This window comes from Epinephelus fuscoguttatus, linkage group LG16, assembly GCF_011397635.1.
Source record: "Epinephelus fuscoguttatus linkage group LG16, E.fuscoguttatus.final_Chr_v1".
Classification (NCBI taxonomy): domain Eukaryota; kingdom Metazoa; phylum Chordata; class Actinopteri; order Perciformes; family Serranidae; genus Epinephelus; species Epinephelus fuscoguttatus.
This window is the reverse complement of record NC_064767.1, coordinates 33,874,270-33,897,743: the sequence shown is the minus strand read 5'-3', so window position 1 is coordinate 33,897,743 and position 23,474 is coordinate 33,874,270. Positions and strand designations below refer to the sequence as shown.

Below are 23,474 nucleotides of genomic sequence, written 5' to 3'. Positions count from 1 at the left end.
AGTTGGCTATGTGAGGCCACACTCACGTCAACGCTGGGATCAACTGGGGGCAAACATCCCTATCTCAGACACACTAACATGCACACACATGTAGACTCAGTGTGGGACTGTCCCCCCTTAGGGCCAAGCTGAAAACAATACAATATGACACCCGGGCTCACACACACTTGTTAACATGCACGCTGGTATACTGTGTCGCCGCTCACTTTGACATTCAGACTGCCGGCTACGGCCCGCTGCATGCACTGTACACAGAAGTTAGAAAAGGTTGCAGGAGGTGCAGTGTTTCTGCAAACACAACCCAATGACAGATATCAGTTAGAAAGCTGCTAAGATGTTCATTTTTTCAAGCAGTTTGGTAATACTTTAGATTTAATCAAACACTTTATACTAAAGTATAAAAAGTGAGAACAAGCCGTAACCTTGAATCAGTAGGCTCTATCAGAGCAGTCTTACCTGTTCTGATCACTGAACCCCGAGAGTCAAAGAAGATAAGCGTCTCTAGATTCAAGTCTGAATGAGGACAGCACACTGAGGCTAAACAGGCTCTCTCCACATCTTACATTCACCTCCAGTGGTAGTGTTAAAGTGGGAGTGTTCAAACACACATACAGCATAAAGTACAATGCCTCTTACCTCACTGATTGCAATAATTAAACATAAATACAGCAAGTGTGTGAAATTAAATTACCTGCATTATATTATTATTTCTTTAAGTTAATAGAATTACTGCAAACAGTCCTGGTTAAAGAGGTTTGTAAATGTACTGTAAATTATCTGTTGGTGAGATGTTTTGAGTTTTTTGTGTTTTTGATATCCCTCATTGGAATGACCTAATCAGGCTGATAAACACAGTATAGTTGTAGGAGACATTGTGGTCCTGGGTGCTTTGAGAAATCTAACAAAAATAAAAATGTAATCTTGGCAACAGTTAACATGACATCCCCCCCAGGAATTACTTTTTTGGCCAATCAAAGATGAACTGTACAACTGTGAAGAGGGTCAGCTTCAACACTGTTGTTAAACAACATCAGGCGATGTATTTTGTGAAACAATTTACATGACCTCCTGTAATCTCTTTTAATTCACAATAACAGCTACTGCACTGTAAACTTTTGGTTGCTACTTTCTTTGTCTGCCAGTTTTAAGTTTAGTTATTTCTGTCCTTTGTTCTGCCTACTTGCCTTTATAAATAAGTCAATCTATAGAATGACAGCAACTCTCATGTCTGCAAAGTAAAATGATGGTTTTTGTCAATGGAGTCTGGTGGCTTTCAGATAACGACTTCAATTCCCTATTGGAAAGGGCCGTCTGAAGGCAAGGTAAAGCGCTGGAAAGTGTACACTTCTACTGATATTATTTTAGGTGGCTGTAGCTTAGAGGTAGAGCAGGTCGTCCACCAATCCAAAGATCAGCGATTCAATCCCTGGCTCATCCAGTCCGCATGTTGAAGTATCCTTGGTCAAGATACTGAACCCCAACTTGCTCCCGATGGCTGTTCCATCAGTGTGTAAGAGCGTATGAATGGTTACTGAGTAGCAGGTGGCACCTTGTAATGGTAACCTCGGCCACCACTGTGTGAATGGGTGAATGTGACTCAGTAGTCAGAAGACTGGAAGGGTGCTATACAAGTGCAGTCCATTTACCATTAAAAAAACTAACCATTTACAGGGAAATTTCGGTTTATTTCAACCTGTCTCCTATCGTCCTAAATTTGTTTCAAGTGACTAGTGACTTAAAAATAATAGTTAGCATGTTAGCCTAGACACAGCCGGGGCGCATAGTAGTGTCAGACCTGTTAAAACGTAAGTGAACGGGCAACCTTCAAGTGCAAAGTTAGTCCACTAAACAAGCCTTTTTTCCACAAAGACCGCCTCATATGTTAGGATAAATGTCAGAGAACATATAGAAAATGACATGTAAACGTGTTGTCTTACCTTACCAGTGTAGTGCCATGTTTGTTTACCATTTAGCTCTGCTTTCCAAAGCGCGGCCAAAATATCGCAAGAACAAGCAGCGATCTCATAGCGTGCCTGAACAAGCAGCAACAGCTGGAAGGCAGAACCGGACAGTAGCCTGAAAAGTTCATTCATTTATTTTATGAAAGATTTATAGAATAATGGCTGACTTTTTGCCAGACTTCGACTTTGTGGAGGAGGAATTTGATTTTGCGGAGTTTGATGGCCGCCCTTATTTATTTGAGCCAGAATACACTGACGAAGAGCTTAGTGAGGAGGAGAGAGAGAGAGGCGCAACAGGTAGAGGACGAGAGAGGAGGAATAGCTGCTGCAAGGCTGCCTAGCTCTGGAGATTGGTGGTGTACCTGTGAATGCTGTTCCCCAATGCCCACAGAAGGGGAATGCCTCTGTTGCAAGGAATGGGACGGGTTGCAGCCTTATTTTCAAGGTCTGGATGTGACCGAGGACGAGACACCTCCACCTGGAGTACTATCCAGCTGGGCTTTATCTAGAGCTCGCGAGATATATTTTGGCCGCGCTTTGGAAAGCAGAGCTAAATGGTAAACAAACATGGCAGCACACCGGCAAGGTAAGACAACACATAACATGTCATTTTCTATATGTTCTCTGACATTTATCCTAACATATGAGGCGGTCTTTGTGGGAAAAAAGCTTGTTTAGTGGACTAACTTTGCACTTGAAATGATGCCCGTTCACTTACGTTTTAAACAGGTCTGACGCTACTGTGTGCCCCGGCTGTATCTAGGCTAATGGCTAACATGCTAACTATTATTTTTATGTCACTAGTCACTTGAAACAAATTTAGGACGATAGGAGACAGGTCGAAATAAACCGAAATTTCCCTTTAAGGAAGTGTGTGCTCAGCAAAATTTCATTTCATGTACATGACATAGGGGATTTTATACCCAGAAGTTACTGTGAACTGTGTGTTTCGGTGTCTAAACTTACAGCTGTGCCTGAATTCTATAACTACATTCTAATTCTAGACAGGTCTTTAGTCTGTCGTGTATTCATTCTGGTGAGGAGACAATATTACATAACATAATGCTCAAAAACTAAGCACAGGGACAAAAAAATGCTTGATTTTTAAACAAGATGTTGATGTGCATTACTGTCCCACAATGCTGCAAAAAATAAAATTAATTGTGGGTTCCACACTTTTGAGAAAAAAAAAAAGTAGGGATGTACAGTATTGGATTTGTTTGCCGATATCTGATATGCCATTATATAACAACTTATTTGGCCAATAACCAATACCAATATCGATATATCCACTTTTTCCCCTACTTAATTTTAGTGATCATCAAGTCTCTTCTGTAGTGGAATTAACATGCATGCATAATCTTATCGTGATGGCCCACCAGCAGATGGAGACATGTCTACAAGTCTTCAGAAAAACTCGCTTTACTTTCTTTTTTGTCAAGTTTAACTGACATCAAAAGTCACAGTTTCATGTCTGTTGGTGCACCAGTTCTATAATTTCCTAAATAGTTTATTATTTATATTGCTATGTTGGACAGGACATGTATATCAAATGTAATATGTGATCGGAGACATATGAGTGGTTATTGTGATTTTTATTGCTGACCTGTAGTTAGAAGTACCTTCTTGGCCCTAGGCAGTGTCATAAAGCAGTGCTGAGACGGATCATTCCCTCATATTTTCTCAAAATCAAATTTCCTCAGATATCTCATGTGATTGATGAATAAACAGATGAATGAACATACAGATGTCAATACTTCCCACACCCTCCCTGACTGAAATCAACGACAGTATTTTCATGGACAAAAAGTGAAGATTGATCTTGTCTCTCACCTCTCTCACTGACACTTTCGATCTCAGCGTCCTCACAGCTGCTGTACTCAGGCGTGGTCCCTCCCTCCTCCTCTGAACTGCTGACGCTGGTTTGCCTCTTCCCTCCCGCCCCCAACCCTCGTTTTGATTTGTAGGGCCTCGGTGGCGGCGGACGCAGAGATTCCGATTGGTCAGAGCTTAGCGAGTCATTGCGCAGCATGCTCTCAGCCTTCTCCCGTTTGGTCCGTCTCACTACGGGTCCCTGGCCTGGGGTTGAGCCAGGGCCCGAGCCGGGAGGTTCTCTGAGTTCAGGGGGAGGGGGTTGCTGAGCAAGGGCGTGTTCATGTGGCCCGCCAACCCCACCCACCGTCCTCTGACCGGGCCGCATGCCATCCCCGACATCCCCTGCTACGCCCATGCCACGACCCTGCACGGGCATAGGGTGGCCCCGGCCTCCAGGAGGGACCGGCCCTGCTTGGCGAGGGGGGGCACCGCTGTGGTCCATGTGGTGGTAACCCCCCTCTTCTGTCCGTCTCACCCCACCACCTCCACCCACAGGATCGTGCTCCAAAGAGCGTCCCTTTGTCAGCCGCCGGCTTTCCCTGCGCTCCCTGGACTCCCCCCTGAGGTCCCGGTCCATGGAGACCTGGGTCTGCAATCTGGGCTGACCTGGCCGACGCTCTCCTCGACCAGCTCCTCCGCCTCCCCTCCCATTTCTCCTGGGGAGGAATCAATATGGGGACGGAGAGAGAAAGAAAAGAATAGGTGACAGCTGTTGACAGACAAAGTATTTAATTTCGGGCACATAAATCACTGGATACTGTATTTACATGCTTGGAGAAATGTTGTGTAATATTAGCTTCTCTGGAGAAGCTCACAAAGCCAGGTTACAGGGTGAAAGGGCTGACCAACCGATTGGTCTACTAATTGTTTCAGCACTACATGAAAGTCACATACAACAGTATGTCCAGAGATTTTAATTGTTTAACTGCTGCTGACTCTTGTAACACCACATGTGGAGATGGAAGGTAACTAGTTTAACTAATGGAGCTGAGTAAATGATTTGTGAGAGACCCTGCTGTATTTGACTGCTTTTAGCTTCTACTTCCCTCACAACATCACGAACAAATATTGATGTGATTTTGCATCCGTTAGCGTTTCATTGTTAACATTAATGTCCACTAATAGAAAGTCACAACACATTCTACTATCAAGTGTTTTGGAACGGACTGCTTTCTTCCATTACACTCAGAGTGGCATAGGAAACAATGTCAGACTGCTTGCTTAAGTGACATAATGCGCCACTGTATAAAAGAAGCAAATGATGAATGCAGGAGATAATGCTTGATAATACAAATATTAACATATTCTAGACATGCTGCTTTCTTTCTGGAAGCTGAGAGAATGCAATTTAAACCAATTCCACATACAAGGATCACTTTACTAGGTATGGTTAGTCCAACTCTGCCTGTGAAAACAGAAACTCTGAAAAAGCACTTGATAAACACTACCGTGCATAGTGAGTGGGCCCCCTTCCCCCAGAATTAAACCCAGAAGCTATAAACTTTTTTGGGTGTTTGCACCATGCCACCAATTCCACTGGACTGAAAATGCACCATCTTGGTGACTCATATCTAGTTATTATTATACATCTATGAATGGGTCTGAAGAATGACACTAGTGAGATGCATTATGGTACTTGTAGGGTCCAGTGTTTTTGGGAGCATGACCCTTACAAGGAACTAAAAGACATGATATGGATCCCTCTGCTGCCTCAATTTAGTTTTGTTTTTTTTTTTTTTTAAATAAATGTAACAGACACAGACAATGTCTGTTACATGTGACAAAAGCCCATCCCTTACACTCACAGATAGATAAGCCTGCAATTCCATGTTACATATTCCATGTCGTAAAAGGGCTTCAGACAACATTCTCGCCAAATACAGAAATATCTCACAGCGAGATTTATACTTCTGCATCAAATCACCACCATACCTACGATGTAGGCTCTGCGTCAGCGCAGAGTAACAGACTTCCTGTCTGTTTTTGTAAGCTGAAACCATTTCCCTCAGTGGAAACAAAGCTTTTATTTACTTTAATTTCATAGACAAGAAACATAAATTGTGAAGACAATAAAGCCCCCACAAAATAACATTTTAAGTTCTGTGTTTGATTTATCTTGGCTTCATATAGTTGCTAGGCTAATTTATACAGTGTAAAATGCCATAGGCTTGTGCTAGTAACATTAGCATGTTGTATTTATTTGGAAAACGTGTTTAGCATTAGTTTGTTTGTCGGTGAACCTTGTGAGCTGTAATGGAGCTGAATTTTGTAACATTACCTTCGTTAAGTGTTGCTGTTGTCCCTGTCTTCATATGAGTAGAGGAAATCTCCGCTAGCAACTAGGCTAATTTACACAATGTAAAATGCCATAGGCTTGTGCTATTAACATTAGCATGTTGTATTTGTGGGGAAAATGTGTCCAGATAAAGACAAGTGTTTTGTCTGTGAATCCTGCGAGATATGATGAAGCCGATTTGTGTACTTGTGTTTGAAATTGTTGATGTTAAGCCATGTTTAATGTTGGTTTGGGTGTGTTTTACATCAACTCAACTTTCCAGCACTCCACAGAAAACCCATCGCCAACTCGTGTTTTAGAGCAGTAATTGCAGAGTGACACAAACACATCACCATACAAGTAAAAATGTTCACAATGGCGTAAGCCACGTACTTAGGCTACAGTATAGGCTCTGCACAGAGCAGACGCACATGTATAAATCCGTCTTATGATTGTCTTTCCTCCACTAGAGTTCCAATGACACATTATGTTGGTTTCCTTTAATCTATCACCCATTTGTGTCTTCAGATGCATAAGTTCAAAGACTACAAATGTTTTTGATGGTTTGTTTTGCGGGGGAGACAATACACTTCCTGTGTCTGTTTAAAGGTTGCGTATTGTAGCATATTAAATATTGCTAATTAAATAAAGGTTGTGATTCCGTTACAGCATCACTATAGGTTTAAACTTAATCACTCTGAATGCTGCCCTTACTGTGTTTTATAGCACAAGTTCTAGGACATGGCTTCAACTTACGTGTCTCGTGGTGGTTCGCTACGTGACCGAGAGTCAGTGCCAGGTACAGTCCCAGGTGCGCTGGGCCGGTTGGGGTCTTGGATTGCTGTGGTGGAGCCCGGGGGTGCTTGGGAGCGAGACCGGAGCTTCTTGTCACCTTGCTGTTGGCACACAGACGGCTCGCTGACGGCTGAACCGAGTTTCCCAGGTGGACCGGTGAACCACTCGCCTGGCTTGGTCAGGATCTCCTGCTGCTTCCGGCAGTTATTACACACCCAGATCACCTAGGTGAAAAGAAGCATGGGGATAGATTACAGTCACAGCTATAGGACACAAATTTCATCAGAAAGCCTTTGTACTAACAGAATAGATAATCACACACATATATACATACATACACATAGATATATATATATATATATATATATATATATATATATATATATATATATACACACACACAGATATAGATATATATATATATATATATACACACATACATATATATATATATATATATATATATACACACATACATATATATATATATATACATACATACATATACATACATATACATATATACATATATATATATATATATATATATATACACATAACATTACAGAGAACTGTCTGTGTGCCTGTCTGAGGTATTTAATGCAGCTGACATTAGTATCTTCATAATGTCTCCAACAGGAAGGAACTATTCTTTGCTGCAGCCACTGAAAACCATCTCAGCCCATACTTTGCCAACCACTACTCTGACGCCCAGCTTCAATCGCAGTGACTGTCAAACAGGAAATGGAACAATGCACTTCCTAAAGAGCTGCACTGCTGCCAATGAGTGGTCCAGAAAAAGGCTTTTATGGGAGCTTTTTAAGATCAACACCATGGCAGTTATACCAGGGAGCAGCTTGGCTTCCACTGTGGGCTGCTTCTGGCCTCCAAACGAAGCACACAAAGCCAACTGGATAATGAAAGGATATTCAACTCTCTGCCAAAATAATATCTCCCATCTTCTTTCTTTCTATTTTTCCCATCACACATATGCACACCGACTATACATTGGCTGTATTCACACACTACAGCTCAGAGTGTCCAATTTCAGATTTTTTTTAACTCACATTTTGTTATCAGTGTGTACACAAAAACATGCATCGTACGTCTAAATCTTAATTGTAAATTTTGACTTTGTTCTTTTTTTTCTCTTTCTGAAAGACAATTCATGTCCGTTTCAGTATGTAACACATACAGTATCTGATGACAACACTCTGATGACAGTGATGAACAACCAAGTGATTTTATACACACTATGTAAGAGCCTTCTTGAGAGTCACACTCACATTCCTCTCTCTCTCTGTCTCTTTGGGTATTTATCATTTCACAATTTGTTCCCACAGAAACTTTGATTCACAGGCAGATTTTCTTTGCTTGGAGTTCCATAGGAGGAGCACTAAGTAACATTATTTTTTCCAGCAAAAGCACTGATTTATAGAGGACAAGATGATTAACTACTTAGAGACTTTTGCATATTTAGATATCACAGTGTGCTACTTGGATATGTGCTACAAAATGGGATCCCAAAGCATTTGACCTACATGTGAACACCCAACTCAGAATTTGTCTAATGCTACCTTGACATTAAGTTCAGGCATGCAAACTGAATAAAGTTAAAACATCAGCTTTAAAATGTGGATTTACAATTGATTTGAGCATGAGAATATGGGGAAAAAACGTACCCTGGAACTAATTTCTCTAAAGTATTTGTAATTTACTTAAGTATTCCATTTTCTGAAACTTTATACTTTTACTTTTTACTGCACTATTTTGCTTTGTTTTTTTTAATAGCTTTAATTACTAGTTACAAGACTCAAATTAATAATTAAATTACCAAATAAATGATGTGTATTATCATGAATAAGACTTGACTGCTTCCTGGTGGTGTACATACAGAGCCTTACAAACATTTTCCACATTTACCAGCTTCAACATTAAAGTTTTAACACATTAATGCATCAATTATTAACCTATAATTCAGTACTATAATATATATTTTTCTGAAAATGGCCATTCTACATAATAAGTAATTTTACTTTTGGTAAATAAAGTGTATTTTGATGCTAATGCGTTTGTACTTTTGCTGAGGTAAAATTTTAAATGCAGGACTTTTACTTGTAACAGATAATTTCAAGTAATAACTGGTGCTTAGTCCATTAGCTCGACGCTAACACGTAATAAGAATTCCTATAAACACACTAACAGATAATAGAATCGCCATCAGGGTGACATCTTACAAAATAATGTATTTTACTTCACCTGCATGGCATAAAACAAAGTGTGTTTTCAAACGTACAGGCACATACCCTGCATTCATGTGCTGTCGGAATAATCGGAAAAATTAGCTCCTAACAGAGAAAATTCACCTGAACGCCCCCTGAAGTTGGAACAACACCAAGAAAGTGTCCAACTAGATTATTAAAAAAAGTTATGTATTAGCATGAGTCAAGAAAAGCAAACTTTTATCAAAATCATTTTGAAACATAAAGCTTCAAACTGTTATCAGTGTGTTGTTTAAATGCTCTGAGCAATAAAATATAATACTTTGGCAGTTCAGCCCAGTGCATGAGGAGAGGTTAAAGCAAAGAGCTGAAGTCAAGAGGGAGTGAAACCAAAACACACTTGTTCCATAAAGTAAGATTATTTTTATTTAGCCGTTGTGCTCTTTAGCAGAAGCGTTTCGTGATGGTTTGTGTTTTTGTTCACTAGCGCACAGTACATTGTACGCATTGGATTGTGTTGTTAATGTGCTAGCTGGCTAACTAGTGTCAAGAGTGGCCCTCCAGTTTCCCTTTTTACTGTAAATGACAATTACAGATTACCACCATCTACTGGTGTGGAAAGTTATTTCCTCTCATGCAGGCACAGAACATGTGTGCTGGTTGGCTGTTGTCTGTAGTCTTTGCAGTGTGTTCAAGTGTAACTTTTTGGCCAAGACATGGCAATGTCAGGCAATGCAGCAGGGGGCCTTCGCCGCTGCTAGCTCTCTAAACTGCGTTTTCTGTGTCTGGGCCTTTAAAAACTCATTAACACAACCAAGTTGGAAGAATGACTTCCCAGCTCAGGAAATGGGACCATTTCAGAAGCATGTAAATACAGCAATCTTTCCTAAGTTCTGTGGAAACATCTTCAAATTGCCCATTTCATAAAACTCACATAGATAACGTGGATTCAAAATGGTGAATTTTGCCAGGAGATGACAAGTTTGTATGCCTGTAAGGTGTTTTTTTTTTTTAAATACTTTTATGTTTTCATTTTTTAAGTACTTAAACTTTTGTCTATATTTTTCTCTTCGTGAATTGCAACAATTCTTATCTACAGCACTTTCACTGACTGACATCATAGAAGACAATTACACACAGCATTGAAAAGGAAGCCTGTACTAGCCAGCTAGACTTATTACGTACACTAACTGAAATGCATTAAAAACAAATGTGACGTCTTTGATGACTGTTCCTCTGTGCACACGTCTTGTCAACATCGCTGTCAGTTCGTATCGATGAGGGATGTGGGTTACATCCTAGAATAGATACGAGGATTCATCCAGCAAGACAGAGCGGAGCATGAGGGCCTGCAGTGTGAACGCAGCCGTAGTCACAGTCCTGTGTTGACATCAGAGCCCGAATGAGAAAGAGGGGATGACAGGGGAAGTGAGGTTGGGCGGGAAATAAAGAGACAGAGAGAGGATGGAGGAAGAGAGCAAGGGGAGGTTAGAGTCAGTCCCTCTCCTCCAGCCACCAGGGTTCTCATTACTCCTGAACACTCCCCAATGACTCTTTAAAGAGAGCTAAAATAAAACACTGGCATCGGCCACCCTCCCTACCCACCTCCCCCTCTTCCTCTTACCCTTCCTCTCTCCCTCCCTCCTCCTGTTCTCCCTCTCTCTCACCCCCCTTTCCCTTCCATTTCTCCCTCCTCCAGATTGCTTTTGATTAAAGCTACAAAAGCCGAGGAGAAAACAGCTTTACACCAACGCAGCTATATTTATCCTGCCAAACACCCCAGCACCACCAGGGAGAGAGGGAAAACGTGTGCTCAACACACACACACACACACTCACACATACATACACAGCAAAGAAAGCAAAACACTGCCTCATGTGGGACATTATAGCTTTGGTGAAAACATCCACCAATCTGTGATTTTCTGCAGCCAGACCGACGAGGTGGATGGCTGCCAGATCGACGCTGCAGTGCTAGTCTACTTGTTCATACATTTACAGGCAGGCAATGATGGCTATTTGCTATGTAGTCATAGAAAGGGACTGCAAAGCATCCTTCAGGGATATTACTGTAGCTCCTTCATTTAATTCCCGCATTTCATCTAACCGTTTCTGATGTCAAAAGGTGCACAAGCAGGCGTTAAATTGGAATAAAAATCAACCTGCTCGTAACAGTGTCAACAGAAAAACCACAGTGAACATCTTCAGGATCCAAAATACTGTGAGCGAGTTTGAACACTTCTGGAAAGGTGTAAGAAATGCTATCGAGTTATCAAAAAAAAAAAAAAAATTGCTCCACATTTTTTGCACCACAGAGCTGGAACATAACTGGCAACTAGTAATCATTTTCTTTCTCCATTAAATTCTATTAAAAGTTTATTAAAATGCCCATGCAAGTTCCCAAAGTGAAAATTATAATATAAGTCCCAAATCCAAAATATTACATTTACAATTATGTAAAAAAGAAAAGCAACAAATTCTCATACATAAGAAGCTGGAACTATCAATTGTTCAACAGTTTGCTCAATAAGTGGCCTAAGCAATCAAAAAAGTATTTCACTGCCAGAGAGGTCTTATCATAAAATTAGACAGTCTATGCAGTGAAAGTCACAAATACTTTTAAAATTTGTGCTACATGACCAGAAAAGACATTCGCTTTTGCTCAAGAGGAAGAAAACCTAGACCTACTAGAATGCACTAGAAGATGGAGGGAAGCCTACCTCATTTACACATATTACCCACATGGCAATGACACAAAGCGGATTGAAAATTGTATCCCTTTAAATGTTTAGGCTATAAATGTAGCCAATAAAATTTACTCAGTCACAATTTTGAGGTTCTAATAGTTTGACGAGTCACATTAGGAGAAGCACCAGTATAAATAGTCAAAATGTGTGTGTGTGTGTGTGTGTGTGTGTGTGTGTGTGTGTGTGTGTGTGCTGTGAAAAAGGCCCACAGAATATTAAACATGCTATGCTTTTGCTATATTCTGAGAATATAATGCATTGCTAAAAATGTTACACATTACTATCCAAAATAAAAAAATACTTGTATACCAGTTTGTAGCACTACAGTAATTTGATGTAGACGTCAGTGTGCAGAGGTCTCTGTATGCCTGTAAAGAGGTTATTCTAAAATATTTCATTAAGTATGTTTACTTAAGCTTATTCTCTTATTTTTTTACTTGAGTAAGGCATCTGGATACGTCCTTCCCCTTCTGGTGGTCAAATACAATGAATGTCAAAACCCAAAGTTGAATTTAATTATGAAAACTGCAGTGATGATAGTGTGCAGCATTAATTCTCAAGATCTGCTTACTGCCTCCTTCAGTCAGATTTAGAACTGTGACAGTAATTAACCTAAATAATCCATGGTCAACACTGACAGAATAAAAAGCTTTCACTATTGAATCATAAAAGCAAAAAGAGTATCATTATTATTTCTAATGCTGCAAGTACTTAATGCAAAATAAATTTCCATTGAAATTCTACTAATATTAACAGCTTTGCTGTATTTTTTGCAGTATAAATGGTCAAAAATAGTCTGAGTGGTTTTTTTTTTCATCCAGAGCTGCTGCAGTTACACAGTACAGTCGACAGGAATATTCCTGTTTGGTCCAAGCAACACAAAAATAGCCTTGACAAAGTAAACAGCACAACTGAGTGCAGAACATGCAACAACACTAGTCAATAGCCTTGATCTAAAAATACCACAGACACGTCATCTGAAGTGTCCAATCACAAATAAGACATTTCATATTTCTTTCTTTTAACATAAATGTTGGTACAGTAGGGATATGTTCTTTATCATACACGAGGAGTTACATATTAAAACTTAATGCATGCCGTCATCTTGCAGCTGGTAAACATGAGGAAGTTGTTTGTATGTCATTGACATCCCATTACATTGTCCGACTTCTGAATATTTATGTTGTTTCCCTTTTCACTACAGTATTGGGCCTTCCAAGTGGTATTACAGAAATAATGCAAAAACAACCACATACACCTTCTCTGCAATTTAATCAGAAACAAAAATTCACAGAAACGGGAAAACTTCATTGAAACCGTTTTCCCTAACGTCTATATAGGCTAATCACAGAGGGAATATATGAGTAACAATGAAGTGCACACCAGTTGTGCACCCCCTAAAACATTTTCTCCTTTGCAACTTTTGAGATTTTTTCTTGTTATAAATAATATTTAAGGAACTCAGAAAAAGTCAAAATAAGTGATGTCCCTCATGTAAACATAAAGCAATACCCTCCACTACAATATTCAGCATCTTGCAAGTTAACAACAGATTTGAGAGTAAAGGATTAACAAGAAAAACCTGCAGGCTAACTGAGGTTCCACAGCTCAACACAAGAGCTCTTCGCATCACAGGAGAATAAACTTTCACTGTCTTTCCTCCTGGAAAGGCAACCTCCACCCTCTGAGCTCACATCCCTGACCGTGCCACTTGGTATAGCAGTTCTTATATGGCTTCAGACAAAGTGGAACCTCGCATCTCTGATACATCCAAGACGTCATTTGGTGCCTCCCCTGGGCTTTGCAGTTGCTGCACTGCACACTCCCGACAACCTGGTACCACTTTGTAGGCTGGATAGCCACAGGAAGGTGCTCCCAAGATGTTACTCTTGGCCTATATCTTTCTGGCTGGCATCTTCTTGGCCTCCATCTCCTTTGTCTGTATCTTCTTGGGCCACAGTTGCAGCCACACCCGCCTTGCACAGAAACAGATGGTCTACATCCATGGTATTGTCTGGTCTTATAGGGCTGCCATGCAGCTGCTTTCCTGGTTCTCCACTGATTTGGGGGCACAAACCTGGTCCTTAGAGCTCTGTGGGGTGGAGACCAAGATGTTGCAGGGGATCGAAGTGAGGCATTGAACAGTGGAGGCAAATCCAGAGGGGAAGAAAGAGTAGAAAACCACCATTCTTGATCATTTGGATATAAAGGATCCTTCTCCTCTGGACTGAAACTACACATGCAGAAAGGCAGGGATTGAAAACATTTTAAAACTAAAATGTAACTGGCTGTGGAAGTGCAACAGGAGCTTTCTACATGTGCTACCAGCACCGCCGCCAAGGGCATGCATATCACCCGCTGTGCATAGGGCACCAGTGTCACAGGGGGACACAAAAGCCAAACATGATTATCATCAATCCTAATTATACATATTGCATTAACTCTTTCAGTTAAGGCCCTTTCAGACACAACACAATTTGAGCTGCACTCACCAAATCTCACTAGGCAATGCGCTCTTTTAAGTCATTGTTACTGTTACTAATACCATTGGTTGCATCTGCTGAGCTTTGGTCTTGCTGTCATCAGCATCAATGCAGAAGCTGTCTGCAATAACAATAAAGTAATTAACAATATAATGAACAACCTTGCAGCCAGGTAATGTAGACATGTGTGCAAGAGCCTCCCGCAACTGCTGAAAATTTCCTCTGTAGTGGAACATATATGCAGAGTTTGGAAAGTTTTGTGACTTTTCTCCTGCTACATGTGACTAAAGGGACAGTTCTGTATTTCTTTTATGTGTATAATGGTAATACTTACAATAAAAATATAATTCTTCTGTTTATTTGATTAAAAAGACTGCACACACATGTATGTATGTGTGTTTGTCTGTTCTATAATTTTCTTTATTATTTTTATTAATAGTATTATTAATATTTTCTGATTTGTACCATTTGTAATGAAATCAATGTCAAGCAGCGGCCCTGTGTGCTGCTACAAAAATTTTAACAATTAAAAACATAAAAGGAAGAAGAGGAATGACTAAAACTAAATCCTAATATAGATGAAAAATAAGCTTACCAAGAGGTGCTGGAGCTGGTTAGAAATCAAGAAAATGTACAGTATTTAAAAACAGGTCAGCCTGGCAAATGTGGAGAGTGTAATTCACCCCTTGTCACAAAGTATTTTCTGACTCAGGCTAACAGCGCTGTTAGGCGGTTTTACGTTACTTTGGCTAGCTTTATTCTTGCCAACCAGCTAACTAGCACACCTCCCTCTAAACACAAAGACATTCTTTCCCCGGTAATATTGGTCAAAAGTAACATACAACAAAACATGAGTGGCCTGTCTCGCAGTTCAGAAAGTAAACTGGCCTTTAATGCTAACGTTAAATAAGATACGTCATTTATTTAAAATTCGCAGCGCGCCTGCTCTCCATGGATGGTGAGCGCTGTGCTAACGCTATGCTAACGTTAGCTAAAGGTAACAGGAAGGTGTGACCACACTTACTCGTCCCACAGCTCGGACTCCATCCTTGATACAAGCATGTCGGCGTTTTCTGGAAACCGACAGTCGGTACCGCGGACGGTGTAACATTCATGCCCTGCTAGGTGGTCGAATATTCTATCCAGAACAAGCCATGGCTGGTTGAAACATCTCCACGACATTTTCGCTGGCAGAAGATCAAGTGCGACGTAACGTTATTGAACCTGCCCTTCAGCTGCTGTGTGACCTGCTGCTGACGGAGTTTGACCTCTGACCTGATGACGACGACCCTGTCTGCCGTATAGTTTTTTAAATTATCGCTATTTAATTGGTTTTATGTTTTCTATACCATAGTTTCCTGTACCAAATAGGTATTAATTAGGACTATAGCAAAATAAAATTCCTTAAGAATTTTTTATTGTATGCAACTATAGCTTAATGGTGATTTATAAATCATCATCATACTAAGAAAATAAGTATAGTAAGCTGCATTTACTATATGTGTAGATTCCCGGAGGGGCACCCACCAAAATAAAACATGACAATAGCAGAGGACTTTTATTTTAAGAAAATTTAAGACATTTACATCATTTACAAACAAACTGGTGTATAAAAAAAATTGCAGGGAATGCAGAGAATCGAGTGTTTGATGCTCAAAAATGAATGCAAACATGTTCTGTGTCACCCCAGTATTGAAGCAAAATCTTTGGCCTTGATATTTCCTATATAGTTTGTGCATTTCTCTTGTGTTTCCAAGTTGGATTTGTATAATATTTCTAAAATAAAGCTGTTGCTGTGAGATATTTATAGCATTATAAAAAATATATATATATATTTTCTGCATGCCTATGCAGTAGGACAATTCTTTGTCATAACAGGTAATGGCAATTATTATTATTATTATTATTATTATTAGGGTTGTTGTTATTATGTTCTGGTCAGTAAGCATAATTAGCTTAAAAGTTTGATTCCTCCATTTCAATTTCTTTACAAAATGCACAAAATAAAAAAAACCAAAGGTTATTCCAACTGATGTGACTTCATCGGAGTACCCCATGCAAACAGCGGGATTAGTAGTGTACCTGCACATCTGTACAGTGTCACTGGGGACCTTCTCCTTAGAAACTGTTTTTTGTAAAAAGCTCCATAGCTTGAGCTGAGACTATTATTACCTGAGACTAATTTTTACCTGACACTGTCAAGTGTTCCAGGGGTTCACCACTAGGAGCAACACTTCCCATATTACATCGTCATTTGATTCGCTGTTAACAGAAAAATACTGATTAAAACAGCTTTAAATAAGCTGAACATGTGCTGATACCGTATCTGTTTTTGGATTTAAACTTGCAATATTCAAAACTGTTCAATCCTAATGCCAAATGAGCATCTGACTTTTCTTGATCTAATTTATTCCACGATACAACAAAAACTTTTTGCTTCACACTTATATTGAATAGCTTGCAGCAGGGGTCTTCAGTGTTTTTTAGGCCAAGGACCCACTACTAAATATGTTGAATAAAACTGAGTTGCATATTAAGATGGGCCTACAATAACATGTAGAGCAGCCTAAAGTGCCAAAACATACCCTTTTATGGTGCATACAATACTAAGCTATTAAAATACTAACTTTTGGCTGATTCATTACATCATGTCTGAGATGGACAGTATTGTAGGGTCTCTTGCTGGAAAAGTTACAAAACGATCCGTTGTGGCTCACAAGAATGTCCCTACACTTAAAATAATGATACAGATAATTGGCCAATATGTTTCAATAATACGTGAATGCTAGCTAAGTAGTTCGTGATGATGATGTGTCCATAACCACATCATTATCATGTTCCAGCATTAGCTAGCGAACATGATTACACAAGGACTCAGTGTTAGCCTAACATCAATGTGTACTGTATTTTTTTTTTTTTTTTTAATTCCATTAATAGGTCAATTTATCTTTGCTAATAATATATTGGATTCATATTAATGTGTATTTCAAACTTATTTCAAATTTAAAATAATTTTTAAAAAAAAGAAAGAAAGAAAGAAAGAAAAAAATTAATTAATTAAATTTGGCAGCTCCCCTGCAGTAACTCTGAGGACCCCCTAGGGGTTGCAGACCCCCTGTTGAAGACCCAGGGGTTGCAGCATAAATAAGACACTTCATAATGTCTCTTTTATATTTGGCCTTTTGCATGGCATTGCTCTACATGGACTGTAAATGTATGTCTGTACTGTGGAGCCACTTACCCCAAAACACAAATTAATAGCTTCCTTTCTTTGATGTCTGCTTAAGTATTCTAAAATTAGCATAAATCAAGCTCTATGTTCATATTTAATTATCCTAATGCCTAAATGACATCTCTCAGCGTTAGAATTCATGTTGCTAATAATCAACACAAACCAAACATCACAGTTTACTCACTCTGGTTGTGGCTGATAGGACTGCCAGTTCTGATTAAAGAGGGGGAAAAAAAGTAAATAAATTCTAATTTGTTCAGGTGTTGAAAAATGAAACTGGCGAGTGAAATTTCCTGGTTGACTTAAAGGATTACACCATGTTTTGGGTAGATTGTCTCACCTGTCAATTTTCCTGTTGGTGTACTCCTTTCTAAGCACATTTCATTCCCTGCTGGAGCAGTTATTGTGTTTCACCTTTGTGAGACGTTGTTAGAGTGTGTTGATACCGCAGAACAAATGGCCAGTGTTGTGGAGATATGGAGCGGTGAGCTGTTATTTTATAAGAGACTCACTTAATCCCAAAGTAATCCCTGTATTAGATCACACTCTGATGGTGAAACAAGCAGCGGAGAGGAGGGACCGTAGGCAGGCAGAGAGCAGCCTGACAGTGAGCTCTCTCTCATACACACACACACACACACACACACACACACACAGACACACACGATGGACATACATATAGGCGGCTCGTGCTCAAACAAAACCATACATACAATCAAAGACATGCACATGAGCAGCGATGCACACATGCAGATACAAACGCCTGCTCTTATCCACACACACACAAACTGCAACAACAGCAGCAATGTGTCACATGACCACAGTAAGACCCCCCCCTGAGATGAGTTTGTGAGTGAAGGAGCGAGCCAGAGAGAGAGAGAATAGCTTCTCCACAGATGGAAACTAGGACACCAAACCCCTGTGTGTGTTTGTTTTGCGTCCTGCTGCATCTGCGTGTGTGTGTCCATCTGTGTGTGTGTCTATTTGTGTCTGTCGAGGAGCTGGAGAGCATATCCGCATGTGTGCATCATTGCTCATGTGTATATGGTGCGTTTGGGTGCTTGTGTGTGTGTGATGCGGTGTAACATTGAATAATCCTGTGGTGAAATCTTAGAGTTTGTGTGGCTAGGTGTTTGTTTCCTGGAGAGAGCAGGCCATTTGTGTAACTACAGACTGTACAGTACTGTATCTGAGATGGGTGAACTCAGTGTGAGAGGTTCAATTCCCAGTGCGAGCTCTTCACTGCTGCCTACATTCTATTTTTTTCTCTTTGTCTCTCAAGATTATATCTATATATATATATATATTACGCGACTAATGCCACTGCAAATAAAGTGAGAATTTGCACTGAAGGAGCAAAACTGAAAAATCCCTGTAATAATATAAACTTGACGAGGCTGAACAAAATACTTTTAATTTTCTAAAGGAAAGGAGTCTGGACTTTTACTTTAAATAAAAATGGGATTTATTCTGAGGATGGCTGCTACAGTCTATCTGTCAGCTAGATTATTTCACTGTTAAACTTGAAATCTGTCTGCAATATTTCACCTGTCTGATGTGAGGAAAAACACACAACATTAATTACTGTTAGAGGGCTGATCCTTTGTCCTGTCAGGGGATTTAAAACTTTCATTATGTTTTTTTTATACACAGTTTTTGCCATTTTGTTTAGACTGTTTTATCCATGGCAGTATGGAGAGCCAAAGTCCTGACGTTTTTCCAAACAGTTTTTTATGTCAGGGCTTCAGGACACTTGGATCACTACGGACGAGCAGTATGGAGATATTTTGTGGTTTCAATTATGTGTTTTTGGACGTTTTAATCTGGGGCGCCGTAAGCCTCCATTAGGTGGAGTTGTGTTGCTACCCCCTCTCCCCTTGGATCTCCGCAAGTGTTGTGAGGAATCTAAAATTTCACCTGAGCCTCCCTCCGCATATGGGTAAGTAGATAATGGCTGAATTTTCATTTTTGGGTGCACTATCCCTTTAAAGCTAGAGTCTTGCAGCTGTCAACCATTTCCATCACTGCCCATAAACTGGGGTCAAACTGTCAAACTAGGCAGCGCTGACTGATTATGAAGAGATTCTGTCACCACACTGCCTATTTGTCACCTCAGATGTTTCCAGAAACATGTTTTAGTGTACTGTTTAGCTGTAAAATGAGACAGTTAGTCCAGCCGGTGCTTGGTTTTCACTTGGCTGTATCCAACATGGTCACCGGTTCACAAACTTTTACATCTTAACGTCACGCTAAAATATGTTTCTGAAAACAATAAGGCAAGAAATAGACAACAGTGATGCTGCTAGGTACGTATCCTGTGCCCCTAATGCATTAAAATCTGAACAGCAAATCCATGTTGAAATGGTAAAAGTGGTGTCACATGATTTAATTCACTTTGAAAGTATTTCTCATATCTCAGAAACCACTAAGAGTTAAACTTGTATTTTGGATGTTGTAATCATACTGTCAGAGATGTGTTGTTTTGATCTAATGCTCAGTGCTTTCATTTGAAGCTCTGTGCCAGTGTCGGCAGCAAGGCATGGAGGTCCCCAGGGGCCGCTGGTGGACAATAACCTCAAATTGTACCCGCATTCACAAATATGCAGGATTTTACTACAGACATTCCTGTAATCTAACATGAGAATGTCTGCTGTGACAGCAGATACTGTATTCATAAAGCTACATTGTGATAATGTGATAGTGCCACTGATCGATACTGTATTGACTCGTGTCGATGGTGATCTAATGTTTCACTGTCTGGAGAACACACTGTGTTGAAAAAACATTTTCACTGGTGGCTGCCATTTTCTTTCAGTATATATAACATAAGATGAGGTTATTTTTGTTCATAGTCTCAATATGTGAAAGGAAAACATAAAAACTCTTCTCAGAAAGAAGGAGAATAGGCATATCTCTCAAAATGTTGACCTATTAAATTTATACAGCAGCTCGATGAATTAATTTTTTATGGATTATCCATAGAAATTATATTGCTATGATTTTGTATATAAAGTTTTCGGATCTGCGATTTTATTTGTTTAACACAGAGTTTAACACTACAGTTTGTCAAAAAACACAAATGTTACTCCTGGATTGTGCTGAACATCACAGGCTGATGATGTAACAGCACTAAAGTACCAGAGGGTGAACTTTTTTCTTGATTATGCGCTCTTGTGCGCTCCCTGACATGACAAAACAAAAGGCCATAAGGAGGATGGACAGAAATTCTGGAAATGTCTCAACTGACAAATCCAAACTAAACAGTGCTATAGTCCAAAATAGAGATGTTATCAAGCTCATTACCAGCTTCTGTGTTAGGCTAATTAACGACCACTACCACAGGCTCTGGGGACAAAGAGGGGTGAGTGTTAGTCACATCCGTCAATCCAGTTACTATGTCTCACTCACACTTCTAGTTTTGCACTACTGTGTGCCACTCCAGACACCATCGTCAGCCTTAACTTGAAGGAATAGTTACACATTTTAGGAAATAAGCTTATTGGCCTTCTTTCTGAGAATGAGGTGACAAAATGTTGTATTATTCCTTTAAAGAAAGGCAATTATCACACCAAACATATTCATGCTGTTTCTCTTAAAGGGACAGTTCACCCCAGAATCAAAAATACATATTTTCCCTCTTACCTGTAATGCTATTTATCAACAGATTGTTTTAGTGTGAGTTGCCGAGCCTTCTCTCCAATATAATGGAACAAGATGGCACTCAGCCATCTGTGGTGTTCAAAGCGCAAAAAAAAAAAAAAAAAAAAAATTAAATTTGAAAAACTCAACAGCAATGACTCTTTCCCGAAATCATGACCCGCTTACTGAAGATAATCCACAGACCTTGTTGTGAGCAGTTTCATGTTGGAACTATTTTTTTTATTTCCAAAATACACTCGCCAACTGTATCACATGCAGGAGGAGATGTGCATCTAGTCATGGACAGCTTGAGATGTGAACATTTATAGTTATCTCCTCGGCTGAGCTGTAATGTTAGCCAGTGTTGGGCAGTGGCGACGTTACAAACTTAACCACATTTCTCAGTTGTGTGGTGGTAATGTCACTACTTACTGAGTCAAACAGCTTTTCAACAGCAAAGTTGATTCATTGACCGAGTGGCGTGGTAGCGTCCACAGAGGTTACAAGCTATTTTTCCCAGTGCCACACCGAGACATGTAGATGAGGGAAGCACTTCCACATGACATCACATACTAATCCTTCAGTTTATCCTGCTTGCCACTTTGCTATTGGCTTTTCTTGGCAAGACCCGCCCTACTCTGCCTCTGTTTGGCTACATTGTGCTTCTTGACGAGTCTCTCACATGTCTTGCAGTGGACACTGGAGAAATAGATGCAACAAGGCCAAGAAAAGAGCCAGAGAGACAGTATTAAGTTTATGTTCTAATGTACCAAAAAAACAAAAGTTTTAATTGTTTTTATTACTGTCTATTATTATTACAGTTTTATTGTTATATTGCTACATACATTGTTTTTTTATACTGAAAAATATATTTTTGAATTGTGTTTTTGAATTGGTGCCAGAGCCAGATAGCCCACTATAAGAGGCCAAGACAGAGAAACGTATTAACTAGGAAGAGGAGAGAGACCGAGAGAGAGCAATAGGCTGATGATTTCATGTTATAGGAGGACATGTTCAAATGTCACAAAGTCTTACAAAAAAAGAAAAGAAAGAAGAGGGGAAATAATTCATGTTTATGTTTAATTTAAGTCTGTTATTTTATAGTAAACAGTGTTACTGATGATCTAGTTCTTCCCGGTGAGCTAACAGTTGATGCACACTTCCCTCTGCGCAGTGATACAGTTGGCAGGTGTAGTTTGGTAGAAAGAAAGTAGTTCCTAAATTAAACCACTTACAACACGTCTGTGGATTATTTTGAGTAAGGAAGTCATGGAGAGAGGCACTGCTGAGGAGTTTTTAAATGTATTATTTTTGGTGCCTCGAGCACCACAAGCCGAGTGCCATCTAGTTCCACCTTATCCGATAGAAGACAGACATCTCCACAGCCAATTTTTCCAACACTCAGCAGCCGTGAACTGTACCTTTAATTACACACTATTAGCCACTGCCATCTCCAGAGAGTATGAAATAAGGGGTTCTGGCAGAGTTAAAAAGAGTTTTAATATATGGACTCTCCCAAGTTACTGCTGTCATTCTGACAGTTCCTCCGCTATGACGTGAAAGCAGAGTCCGTTGCTGCCTCTATCTCCAGACCTTACAGAGAACACTAAACATCACAAACTGTCGTAACACTTCCTGCCATCACCATACATGGGGCTAAAACACACCCCACGCCTGCCAGCTAACAGGTGGGACCACATGTGCCCTGAGATGTGGGAGTGGAGTGGGAGGAGAGGCGGAACCAGGAAGTAGCATCAGCCAATGACAGCTTGACGTATGGCACCGGCAGCATGCGAGGCGGGCGCCGTAACCGAGGGCGCCTATAAATCCTGCGCTAAGGATGAAAGACTGCCACAAAGGAGATTAGTGTCCACATCAGCTAATGAGGTACTATATCAGCGCAGCCCAGCACCCGCAGTAAAGTACACACACCCACGCACACAAGTGAGCACACACACATATACAGTACACACATGCACACGCGCGGAATGCTCACACACAAGTGCATTTGCAGACGCCCAAGTGCATTGTATTTGTACGGTAACACATGGAACACTAGTCCTACAAGCAAGAACAATGCATGATGGGCTACACACACCTTCTCCTACACACACACCTTCACACTGTATAAACACATACACAGGAGCAATGTCTACAATCACATAGGTAATTAATATTGTAAATAAAATACTTTGGCTCCCTACAGACGTTACAGAAGGACCAGGTGAGGGCCTCTGTCACCAGAC

The 23,474-nt window shown here is 40.1% G+C and overlaps 1 protein-coding gene across 9 annotated transcripts in view; it reads right to left on the bottom strand.

The window, feature by feature from the left end:
- The window catches only part of LOC125903257 (regulating synaptic membrane exocytosis protein 1-like), a 131,587-nt gene that overhangs the window by 53,367 nt on the left and 54,746 nt on the right, over nt 1-23,474 (bottom strand). For all 9 annotated transcript variants that reach the window (XM_049600061.1, XM_049600065.1, XM_049600066.1 and 6 more), the window contains exons 5-6: nt 6,868-7,130; nt 3,795-4,492 (exon numbers count right to left, since the gene is read on the bottom strand). In XM_049600061.1, the coding sequence (XP_049456018.1) occupies nt 3,795-4,492; nt 6,868-7,130 (961 nt within the window). The remainder of the gene's footprint in view (nt 1-3,794; nt 4,493-6,867; nt 7,131-23,474) is intronic.